This window comes from Paroedura picta, chromosome 8 (assembly GCF_049243985.1).
Source record: "Paroedura picta isolate Pp20150507F chromosome 8, Ppicta_v3.0, whole genome shotgun sequence".
Lineage (NCBI taxonomy): Eukaryota > Metazoa > Chordata > Lepidosauria > Squamata > Gekkonidae > Paroedura > Paroedura picta.
The window spans coordinates 25,696,368-25,709,380 of NC_135376.1; the positions used below are offsets into that span (position 1 = coordinate 25,696,368).

The 13,013-nt window shown below is 42.0% G+C and overlaps 1 protein-coding gene across 3 annotated transcripts in view; it reads left to right on the top strand.

Moving 5' to 3' along the window:
- PLOD2 (procollagen-lysine,2-oxoglutarate 5-dioxygenase 2) overlaps positions 1-13,013 on the top strand; it is a 79,534-nt gene that overhangs the window by 30,946 nt on the left and 35,575 nt on the right. For all 3 annotated transcript variants that reach the window (XR_013233472.1, XM_077348753.1, XM_077348755.1), the window contains exons 2-3: positions 735-826; positions 5,563-5,699. Coding sequence is in view for 2 of the 3 variants with exons in the window: in XM_077348753.1 (XP_077204868.1) it covers positions 735-826; positions 5,563-5,699 (229 nt within the window). In the remaining variant the exon portion in view is untranslated. The remainder of the gene's footprint in view (positions 1-734; positions 827-5,562; positions 5,700-13,013) is intronic.

Below are 13,013 nucleotides of genomic sequence, written 5' to 3' on the forward strand. Positions count from 1 at the left end.
CCAGTGTGATGCCAGGGATATTCAGACTTTTCTCCCTTCCAAAAAACTAGTCATATGGTATAAGCTATGTCTGAATCTTACACATTAAGCTCCATGTACCTCCCCACTTTCCTGCCTTTGGGTTTCATGCAGGCATCCAATTCTTTTTAAAGGCAATCTGCTTTTCAACCTTAACAGATCCAGACCATTGATAAGAGCCTAGTTATTCACCAGTATATTAGTTATTCACCAGTATATTAGGACTGCTCTGAGTTGGGAAATTCCTGCAAATTTGGGGGTGGAGCCCATGGATGGCAGGGTTTGGGGATATCAAAAACGTCAGTAGGCTATAACACTATTTTACCTGGAGGCTGACATGGCTAAGAATTATTCAATATACGTTAAAATCAGAGTCCAGTAGAACCTTTAAGACTAACAAAGATTTATTCAAGGTGCGAGCTTTCGAGTGCATGCACTCTTCCTCAGACTATGAACTACCATCCTCATAGTCTGACGAAGAGTGCTTGCACTCGAAAGCTCATGCCTTGAATAAATCTTTGTTGGTCTTAGAGGTTCTACTGGACTCTGATTTTGTGGTGCTACTTCAGACCCAACCGCAGCTACCCACTTGAATCTATCAATACACAGTGTTAGGGTTTAACAGTCAGCAAGCTTTTTCTCACATGTTGTGTTCTTTAAAACATTTATTTCAGTGATAATATCTCACCTTTCTTTTTATCTGTCCCCTTTACTAGATAAGTTATTAGTTCTAACTGTGGCAACGAAGGAAACAGACGGTTTTCACCGATTCATGCAGTCAGCAAAGCATTTCAACTACACAGTAAAGGTACTGTATACTATCTTACTCTTTTCCAGTACTGGAAAGAATGTTACCCCTGTGTGTGTGTGTGTGTGTGTGTGTGTTTGAGAGAGAGAGAGAGAGAGAGAGATTTGCACTTAGACTGCCTTGTACTGAAGACGTAAAAGAATGAGCTCATGGAAAATACCTTCAGTGCTACTTACTGCACATCTCTGCCAAATCAGAACTATTCTCCATTGTGGGCTTGCTAGCATTTCACCTAGTCTAGCTCTTGATATTCCAGATGGTGCAGTTTTCCATTTTACCTCTAGAGATTATTCCACAGGTTTACAGATTCAGCTGCTGGAAAGGTTCAGCTCTCAGTCTGGGTAAATATTATCTCTCTTTCCATGCTGCTTTTCCAGTGGCTGTTGAACATTTACAGTCATTTCAAAAGTTTAGTTTTCATGGGACCACTGCCTAACTTTAGAATTTTTGGGTCATGTCCCAGCTTCTGCTTTACAAAGTTACTTGCTTGTGGAATGTCGATCCCTGCACTTGATTTTGTAAGTAAATATTGGTAACTGAGTTAGAATCTTCACTACTTAGTAGTGTAACCTCAAAGGGAATTCCCTATTAAAGAGATTCGAAAGCAATGGAGACAAAATAAAGTTTTTGGCTTTTCCTATTCCTTTGATAGCAACTGAAACACAAAGGCATAATAATGGTGCATAATTCTGACTGGTCTATTTGGGACTCTGCCTAAGGATTAATTTTTTCATCAGTAAAATAATTCCGGCTAACTGGTTGAACAATCAAATACAGATTCAGCAAAACTGACAAGCTCTTAGGGCACATCTCACTGCTTTAGCCGAGGCAGCGTATATGCCGACCCCGTTGTTGTGGTCAGCAATGGAATGCAAATACTGCAGAATTTCTTTCTGCCTTACAAGCCAAGAAAAGCTCCCTGCCGTGTTGTTACCATAGTCCCAGCAAAATAATTGATTTCCACATAAGTAGATGGATATCTGTACCCAGACTTGCTGAGTGTATTGTAGCTCTTTTTTCATATGAAAAGCCATGGGTGCAGCTAACCTTGAGGAGTGCATATGGGTGGGTGGGTGGGTGGGTCAGGGAGTCAAGCCAGCAGATTGCACCCATAGAGTCAGATAGAGCCTAGAGTTTTATGCACAGGCAGTGCAAGCTCTGGCTATTCAGCTAGGGTTCCTGTTTGATTTTTCCACCCCAGGGTTCCTAATTTCCAAGAGATCCAATATGTATGGCTGCGTGCATGATGGCAAGTGAAACATCTCCATTTCCCTCTCAGAATGTGCAAAGACAGTTTTTGATTCAGCACTACCTGTCTCTTCCAAACAGCAACTTCGGTAAAGCATATTGGTCAACTGAGGGAAGGTCATGGTGATTGTAGAATACTGCACTGGGAAGCAGGCCAAACCACAGAGTCCCCTGAGAATTCTTCATGAGTGGTTGAATCTGTAAAAATTAACTGAGGCTCCCTCCCAACATGTCTGTACTGAGCATGCTACATGCCAATTGAGCATCAGTTTGATTTCCTGAGATTTTATTTCTTTATTCCTTAGACTTTTATTCCGCTCTATCTCAGCCAATCTCTGAGATACAACCTGCTGGCATGACTTCTAACCCTCCCCCCCCCCCCACACACAAGCACACACCTTCTGTACTCATGACTTTTCACACGAGCAAAAGCTACAGTACACTCAAAATATCTGGGTGCAGATATCCACCCATATGTAGAAATTAAGCATTTTGCTGGGACTATGGTAACAGCAAGGCAGGGAGCTTTTCTTGGCTTGTAAGGCAGAAAGGAATTCTGCAGTATTTCCAAATATGTTAAGTCACTTAAAGAATCAAACAAAGAAATCACTTTTATGTAAAATAATAGTGATCAAAAGAAATATTTCTATATCTACCCTTCATCATTTCTCTTGACCACTATTTTTACAGTAATAAATTCTGCCTTTAAAAAATTGAGTCGCTAGCCATGTGCATAGTATTTAAGAATTCTAGCCCTGTTTGATTCTTCTCAGCAAGAGAGAGTCATGAGTAATTTATGTGGTGGGAAGAAATTGCTGGGTTATTATTTGGGTAAGAATTGTCTTGTTCATATTTCAGGAATGATGTCACTGTGCTCAGTGCTACTTAGGACATGGAAAATGTTATGGGCCCTGACACACTGTAGTGTTATGTGTTAACTTTGGCACTCATGATATTGGAAGGGGTGTATTTGTCTGGCTTTCATTGGATGTTAAAAAACCAACAACTGCCCGGAGACCTAGGACAGTTCCACAGGGCCTGCAGTTCTGCCAGGCCTATGGTTGAGATACATAGCAAGAAAACAAAGACCTGTCAATCGCAAAAAGCCAGGAAACCAAAAATAAAAAACAACATGGATGGCTGAATGAATACATCTTTAATATTAATGTCAAAAAAATTCTAGGAGCTAGAACGAGGGCCAGTTTTACACTGGTTTCAGCTATTAGCCACTTTTCTCAGTAGCTCACTCCTGTGTACAAACATCAAGAGCTTCTTGTAGCGCAGAGTGGTAAGGCAGCAGACATGCAGCCGGTTCAAGGTTGACTCAGCCTTCCATCCTTCCCAGGTTGGTAAAATGAGTACCCACAAACCACCCCGTATTGTGTCTGCCATGAAAACGCTAGAGGGCGTCACCCCAAGGGTCAGACATGACTCGGTGCTTGCACAGGGGATACCTTTAACTTTTATGTACAAACTAGTAAATAAGCCCGCTGCAGGCTTAATGCAGCGGGCGCTAGTGGGGCTGGCGAGGCGCACTGGGGCTGGGGCGGGTTGGGCTGTGCGGGACGATGCAGCGGCGTGGTCTACCGTGCAGGCCACCTTGAGGGCGATGGAGGAGTTCTGTGTCTGGATTGGTCGGTGGGTGGTTCGGCGGCGAGGCGGTTGGAGCGGCGCTGGAGGGTGGGAGACCGGGCGGGGTGCATGGCTGTGGGGCTGCGGGCGTCGCGGGTGGTGTCACGGGCCGCTGCTGGTGAGGGCCAGGCGTGGCGGAGGTGGTGGCAGGGCCACGGCAGCTGGCGGGCGGAGGGCGCGCTGCGATGGAGCGGCCGCCTGGGCCGCATGGCAGCACCAAAATGGTGGCGGGGTAGGGAAGCAGGAAGGGAGGGAAGCAGGAAGGGGGGCGGTTTGGGAGGTGCTTCGTGCCTCCCCATTAGTGAGTGGGGCGGCAAGGGACCAATTGCAAGCTGCACTGTGTGCGGTTCGCAATTGGTCCCTTGCCGCTGGACTGACACTCGGAAGGCCCAATTGGCAGGGGCAAAGCGCCTGCCGATTGGGCCCTCCAAGTATCAGTCCGGGGGAAGGGACCTATGGGCACCCTTCCCCATCACGGACAGGGCCCACCCTTAATATTAATATATTGTTTTTTACTTTAGATGAGTTCCATAGACAGCAGCCATCCTCTAGAAAATCAGTGCAGAACTGAAATATCACAGGAGAAGATTATTCCTTCTGTGGCTGAGTGGGAAGGATAAACTGAAGGGGGGAATCTTGTTTTCTTTTGGCTGCTCTAAATAGGATTAGAGAGATAATGTTCATGGGGATTGTGATTCAGAGATGTCATAATCCTACATATGGTAGCTTCATTCTTGCTCCTTAGCAAATAGAAAATAGACGTCTAAATCTAAAGGTCCCTGTTGTATCGAGATCGTTTACGCAATGTGAAGACTTGAGATCGGTTATGACTGAATGCTTCTAAAACAGAATCCTTTTAAGCATAATGATATCATTTACAGCAGTAGAAATCCTGCTCAGCTCAACAAGAATTGTAAATTCAGATATTTAATATAATTATTTGCCTTGGGTGATAATGAGCCAGATTGCAAAATTGAAAAAGAAACAATACATTTTAGAAACTCGTTTTAATTAAAAATTGCCACAGATTTTAATTGTAAACTACTTCAGTAATTAGTCTGTTTGGAAAAAATGGAACGACTGATTAAATAAATGAATATTATTTGTAAGATTATGGTAATAAAAGGGAGATCCTTTGCAGAGATTCTACAGACTAATCCCATTGGGTTGAAAATGATTAGACTGGAGAGGTTTTGCATATGATACGCTGCTAGAACCATATTCCTAAATAAATAAAATTCATTTGTTTAATCATTCATTGATTCCAGTGGATTTAGATTGAAGCAGCTCTACATACTTTTGCACTGCAAGTCTCTTTGAATATCTCAGTCTAATGTTTTGTTGGTGGTCATATGCCCCCCTTAAAAATTGCCTCCAGGAAGTACTTTTGTTCTAGCTTGGGCATGGAGACCATATTAATTCCTAGCTGAAGGGGAGGCTCTCACTGGTATGCATGTCTCAGCACATTTTCCTCACTGTTGTAGGGCACATGGATATGGTTGCAAGTATTGTTTGGAAGTGCATTTCTGTCACTTGCTTGTGAGTTCTTTTCTCAGGTACTGAACCGCCTCATTTGTTCCGTGTGGATCTAAATTCCTTTTGCAAAGAAAGGAATAATCAGTGCACTTCATTCATTTTGGCTGAACTTTTTCAGGAGACTTAGGAGTACAGAAAGCGGAAGAATGGACTGTTGTGTCTGGTCGCAAGATGATCTGAAGTGTGGTGTAATATGGGATAGACACTGCCATGCCAAAAAGCCTCTTATGAAGCTTACTCACCCTTTAAATGTAACAATACCTGTTATGTGATAACACTTTTCATCACTACAAGAAGAACTCATTTCTTTCTCTTCCAAGATCCTTGGGAAAGGTGAAGAGTGGAAAGGAGGTGATGCTCTCAATTCTATTGGAGGAGGCCAGAAAGTCCGACTGCTCAAATCTGCCATGAAGAACTATGCAGATCAAGAGGATCTGGTGGTGATGTATGTTGACTGGTAAGGTGATTCCCTTGTTTTGGCTTTCCCACTTTAATCTCTGGGAAGCTTGTAAAATGTCAGCATTTTAATAAAATGATGCCGGTTAGCATGCAAATATTTTTCCTCTGTCTTTTTATTGGGGCAAAGCGACTGCTTATTTTCCACTGACAAGAGCTGTGAAGTTGTATGAGGAGGCGGATTGTGTTTGTTCAAGGGATTTACAGATTCATAGGCTGTCACTGTGCCATGACTGGCGTACTTCTTGAAGGGAAGAATTATCTCTAGATGTGACAAGCTGCAAAACATATGGCCTGTAATAAGCATTCCTATGTTATGGGTTAGTCATTCCTATTCCTATCAGAAATAAATGGACAAAGGAATTAGCCAACTGGCAATTTAATAGCAAGGGTTTCTATAAAAAAATGCCTATATAAAGAGCAGTAATAGAGTCAAGCCAGCTTCATATTAAAGTAAGGTTCTTGATTCCTAAAATGAGCACTCAGATGTTTAGGTTCAAGCCTTTTTGATGTTAACATTTTTTGAAGGGGAGTTTCCCCCACAACTTCAGTAGAAGCCAACAGCAGTTTAATTTGCTCAGTATTGTCATTTGTTTGTTTACCTCACACGCTTACTGAAAGAATCTGCAGGGCCGAGCCTTGGAGAGTTGGGTCAAATGAAGCTCTGAAACATATGGTTGCATTGGAGATTGAATTTTAGGATGCATATGATAAACTGTGGTTATTGGTTGCCTCTTGAAGTTTATGCATGCTTATACTGAAATGGGGATTTTAATCTGTTGTGGTAAATACTTGACATAGCATTGTGAATGGCATTGGGTTAATAAAATCTTGACAACTTGCTAACAGCAGATGTTTCTGAAGAGATACTATGGAGGGAAGAAGCATAGCTTCTTTATGAGCCATAAAGGCTGAAGGGGAAGTGAGGGTGGGTTCTGTGCTCAAACAAAAATCTTCTTTTGGTGGCAAAGATAAACTTCTCAAAGTTGATAAAAGTGGTTTGAGGGTTAAACTTCCAGTGAAATTTGGGAAAAGAAAACCACTTCCACACGTGGGGCAAAATTGTATGATGCCTTCTACCCTTAGTTGCATGATAATAAATTCAGCCATTTCTCCCCTCCACACTCTGCTGCGGCATCTTGCCTTTTCCCCCTTCTCACTGTCAGTGAAAAAGGCACTAGTGAGAGCAACACACTCTTTTAGCCGTCACTGGATTGCAGCAGACCTATTTGGAATTTTATTTATAAAACAAAATAATTTTTAAAAGTCACTATAAGCCTAGTTTATGTAGGTAGTAACTTAAAATAAAAATCCTTTGCAAAACATGTAGAAACCTGCAGGAGTGGTCAACCAAGGCTTACACTATGGGGAACCATCTTTTCACAATACCACCTTCACCTTTCTCAAAAGACTACTGTTTGTTCCTAGCCACCAGTGGTGTTGTAGGCCACAGCAACTAGATTTGCCAACCTCCAGGTGGGGCTTGGACTTCAGGAGATATAATAGTTCTCCAGATTACAGAGATGTTCAACATATTTTTTCCAGCCCAGACTTGGCAACTTTAAACAGTGCAAATGTAGACAGAACGCTAGGCTGGCTTGCAGATGGAATCATTTCCTCAGAAAAAGCCCTAATCCTGCTGTGTGACAGATGAATTACTAAACTGTATTTCACCATAATCCAGCTCCACAGAAATGCTAGAAAGAAAGAAAGAAAAAAGAAACACCAAGATAAAAATCAAATTTGGGTGAAAGGGCGACCTATTTTCATTTTGAGAGACTGTTGACAGACAAACACTTCATTAATGAACTGTAATTACAATGGATCATAAGGAGGGATATGTAAACAAAGCTTCAGTATTTATTTTTTCTCCTCCCTTTCCTACATTGCTACCACTTCAAAAGCAGCCTGAGCACCACAATATGCTACCACTCTGGGGAAGATAAAGAGAGAAACAACATTAGGTCATTCTGCTTTGCGGTGGAAAATGTTTTCTGGGAAGCCGTGCTCTGGAGCACATCTGGATCCTTTCATGGGCTGGAAGTTGCTGCTGTTGCAGCAAAGCCCTTGCAAAGAGGCCTTTACTGCTTTTAGTCACCACTTTCTCTTCTCCTTCAGACTCTTCTCTGTTCCTCACTGTTCCCTAGCACAGACTGGGCCTTTGGGAGAATGAATGAAGGGTTTTCTGTAGCATAAACCAATTTTTTTTTGAAAGCTGGAGAAACTCCCAGACATACTTTTTGCATTCCTTCTTCTGCCAAACCCTAAGAAAAGCAAAACAGTGGGAGTCTTCATATACCTCCTAGGTTACTTCATTCACAGTAGAGGTTTTTTTTTCTTCCCTCTTAATGCCCCTGCCATTCTGTACACATCTCTGGAAGATTCTTGCCCCCCCCCCACCGTTCCTGTTTTAAACCAACCTCTGTGTGAGAGTATTTGCCATAGTTCTTTATCAATGGGACTCTGTCTTTTAAAAACTTAACCAAAATAAAGTAAGAGGGGTAGGACCCAGTAAAGGACCAGATAAAGGGCAAGTACAGGGGCACTGGGATATATGGCAAATCAAATGTACAAAAATGACTTTTATAGAGTCTTCAAACTTCCATTCTTCTTTATTCTTTTATATAAATCCAAAAGCGTTTCGTTCTTTGGCTTTATCAAGGGACTTCAATTTTCATATTTTGAAAAACAACTTCAGTATAGAGAAGTAATCTTCTAACAGAGAGTAAGATATTCAACAATTGCTATTCGTAGCTAAGGGTGTCCCTTAGCTTCAGCGAGGTACCAACTTTCTCCAAAATAAAACCAGAAGTGGGTAGCTTATCAGAAACAGACAATGTAGTAACAAGCAGCATATTACGCTCAGGAACAGTTTATGTGAAAAACAGCTAGCACACAGTCACTCTTTGGCTGTCTCTCAGGACAGCACAGGCATGGGGAAATGTAAATGCCCTTTTTTTGTTTCATACTTCTTGCTTATTAACTCCATTGCCCCACACATTGCCCCAATATAAATGAGAAAAAGACTTATTTATTTAAATATGTATATTCTGCTCTTGTCCACAATGGTTGCAAAATGTACAACAAATAAAGGATATTATTGTTCTCTCCAGCTTGCTGGGGGGTAAATGGTAATGACAGGGGAAGGCATTGGCAAACCACCCTATATTGAGTCTGCCGTGAAAATGCTAGAGGGCATCACCCCAAGGGTCAGAAATTACCCAGTACTTGCACAGGGGATGCCTTTACCTTTACCTTTACCTTTATAGTGGATTGAAGCTTCCAGAATCAGGGAGTTCAAACGTTTTTGGTTGAGTTTTGCAAGTGTTATTCCTTCAGTAATGAAAGGGTTAAACTGTTTTTTGTAAGCTAATAATAACTAGCTTAGCACAGAGTCAATTAGGTGTTGAGTAGATTCTTCCCACCAAAAAGGGGGAGGTTTTATTCTTAGTGAGGTGACTGTACGATTGAATATTGGCTAATCAATATATTGGAGATAGTTCATGCTATTCTGCAAGTACACAATGGGTGGAGCTTTGGGGGAAAACATCTTCCTAGGGTCAGAGGGAAAAAGAAACAAGATGGAGTACACCAGAACTAGAATGATGAAGTACTCTTGTTGTTTTCTTTCCATGTAATCCTCTCCCTAACATTGAAGTAAGCCTTTTCTTAGAAGTTAAACACACGCTTGAGAGTGCTGCATTAGGCTGTTGCGCTTCATTTACTCTGCTAAATATCCAGTGCTTTTGCCAGTGATTTTTTTTTATACTGCTGGGGGAGACTGTAGACAGGAGAGGAAAGTGTAGGCTGCCAGAGATCTCTGAGTACTTGAAGTATCAGCAGCTGGAGAGAATGCTCTGGCAAGATAGTCTGTAGAGAGGGAGAAGGGAGAAGGCCAGGGTGTAGTTTTCACTCCAGTATGGCTATGTATGAACAGGAAAAAACATTTGAATAGCTGCAGAGAGAATTGTTGCTAGGTAAAAACAAAACTTATGAAGAACTTCAAGAAGAAAATACTGAACAAGACCAAAATATACACCAAGATTGGGTTATTAAATTAGGAGTAATTCTATACTCAACCTGACCTTGATGGCCAAGGCTAGCCAGATCTCAGAAGCTAAGCTGGGTCAGCCATGGTTAGTTTGTGGATGAGAGACCACAGAAGTCTAGGGCCACTAAGCAATGGCAAACCACCTGTGTCCATCTCTTGCCTTGAAAACCCTTCAGGGTCACCATAATTTGCCTGTGACTTGAAGACACTTTATGTACACTCTGCTACCATTTCAAGACTACAAAAGGACAAGACCATAAGAGCAGACATGCTGGATAAGACCGATAGTCCATTTTTTTGGTAGCATCCAGTGTTACAGAGTGGCCAACCAGATGCCTCTAGAATTCTTACAAACAAGGCATGGAACCCTTCCCAAAGTCTGTTTCCTATATGCTGCTTAACCTGTAATCCAGTACAAAACTTCCACTTCTGCTAGAGCTCTTGCACAAGTGAAAATACAAGAAAAACACAACAGTATCTGCTTGCACTCATTGTTTCTTCTCCAATGGAATTTCCACTAATACAAAATCTCCCTAATGGCCAGGATGAGAAAGGTTGGAGAGTGGTGCATAAGATCTTGTTTGTGTATCCCACAAGCAACAAATTTGTCCAGGAGACAGAGATGGTGTGCAAGATCTTTCACAATCCCTTCTGAAGTAAGGCTGTGCTAAAGAATTTTATTTTCTTTTTTCCCCTATCCATGCATCACACTATCTAACCCTCTGCATTTCATGTAAATTGCTTTTGTATTTGCCAGGAAGGTAATTGTTAGATGCAAGCAACTTGATGCTATGCTAGTAGACATTTGCTTGAACAGAATTAAGTCAGTGATTGTTTCTGTGCCTCGATAGTGGCCTCTTTGATTTACTACATTCACAGGCCTAGTCTGCATCCCATAGATAATGCACTTTCAATATGCTTTCGTGGCTGGGTTTTCCTGTGTGGAACAGGAAAATCTACTTCCAAAGTGCATTGAAAGTGCATTATCTATTGTGTGCAGACTAGGCCACAGTGCAATTATTCTAACATGGATAATCAGGCTGACTAATTGCACTTCCATTTCTTGGCATATAAGGAAAGAAGAGTCTTTTTCTTCTAAAAAACAAAGAACGCTATACAGTACTGTGACAGCATCATGTCTTAAAACCTGTGATAATCCCTTGCGCTGTAATCGTTTTCATCCAGGGAATGTAAATAGGGAAAGGCAGTTCACAACAGTGTTTCAGACAGCTGTCTTCCTTGTCTAGTGAGCTCCGTTATGCTTTGTAGATCCTTAATGCTCCATTCTTATCTATTTCTTCTCAAATACCTGTCTGTAATTTGATATGAAATCTTGGCAGTGCCATCATGATGCTGCAGTTAATGCAGGTGGCAGTTTTGAATATCTGCCTATAAATTGATATAAAATACTGGCAGCGGCAGCATGATTCTGTGGTTAATAATTGGATGTGGTAGGTTCAATGCATAGACCTAATACTAAATATCTAGTTCTCAACTCCCAGATGAGGCCAGGAGACCTCCTAGAAATACAACTGATCTCCAGCAAGGGAGAGATTCCTTCTGAACTCCTGCCCTCTCCAGGCACTGTCCTAAAATCTCTAGTCATTTCCCAAGCTGGATCAAGAAACCATCGGTGGAGACATTTTGGTTGAGTTATAAGGCACTGGAATTCCATAGCATAAGCATTTTTATTAAGATAGACAAGGGTATCTGGCCCTTTTTTGCTGCAGGCTAGCATAATATACAGGTATTGAGATCTGAGCGCCTTTCTGTCTTGGCCTAGAATTCCCTTTTAATAACTTTTGCAAACTGAACTCAATTTTTACCAGTTTATATTAAGTATATCCAACATCTTTCATGAATTAATGCTGGATTCTGTGCCACAAAAATAAAATTTTATTGATACAAGTAGCTGTTTTAGTTATGTCAGTGAAACTGAAATCTGTTCTTAATTTATTGGCCTGTTATTTTTATTTAATTTTTTTCCTGTCAAGTCACAGTCGACTTATGGTGTGACCCCTAGGGTTTTCAAGGCATGAGACATTCAGAGGTGATTAGCTGTTGCCTTCCTTTGTGTAGTAACACTAGTATATCTTGGTTGTTTCCCATAGAAATACTGATCAGGGCCATTCCTGTACAACTTCTGAGATCTGATCAGGCTAATCTGGGCTATCCAGGTCAGGGTTGTTCCATTATATAACTACACTAGGGGCAAAGCCCATTGCATTCAGGAATACAACAGGGTGGGGTGGGGTTGGAAGAACTCTACAGATGGCACCTTCATGTAATAGGTCTGTGAATGGCTCCCATTTAATATTTATTTTATTGAAACCCTGCTTCCCTCTTCCAACTGTGGTCTGCAACAGTGGTCCGCAACCTTTTTAAGGCTGTGGACCGGCGGGAGTGGGGAGGGCGATTGCATGAAACTGCCGTGCATGCACGTTTGCAACCGCACATGTCGCAAACGCGTATGCTTCCCTCTTCCCCCTCCCCACAAAAAGAAGTTTGCCGGGTCGCAAGCTAATCGGGCCGCAAGCTTGCCGGGCCGCAAGCTAAGCTGTTGCGGCCGATTTGCTTGCGGCCTGGGAAGTTTCTTACTGCGGGGGGGGGGGGGGAGAGAGAGCCACGGCCCGGTGGTTGGGGACCACCAGTCTACAACATCAGTCTCCTGTTTATCCTCACAACAGGCATTCTGTGAGATAGGATAGACTAAGAGAGAATGACTGGTCCAAGCTCAGCCAGAGAACTTCCATGGCAAAGTCAGGCTTTGAATGAGGGTCTTCCAGATGCTAATCTGCTTAACCACTACACTATGCTGGTTGTAATGATTAAACAGATTCCCAGATTCAGAATGCTGTTTGTTGGGGAAAAGCAGCTGCAGAAGCTTTTGGCCTCTGAATCTGTTTATAGGGGCTTACAGAGGCATCTGGTTGGCCACTATGGGGAAGAGTGGACTAAATGCTCTGGGATTCCAGAGTAGATGGGCCTTTGATCTGGTTGGACCCTTAACACATTTGTATTGACCATTAAATTATATTAAAGGTCTTTTCCTGCAATGGTGAGAAATGAAATACATTTTCCTTCCGTGAAACCGGAAATGCTTCCAGTAGCTGCAGCAGCTGTTTCTTTTAGACAAGTACTAATTTGACAACTGTATGATATAACACTTGATCTGAGCCAAAAGGCCAGGAAGCAATGATATTGTTATAATATTAGTATGCTGTTATTAGCAGGAATAGTTGAATTCAGGGTTCAGCTATGTTA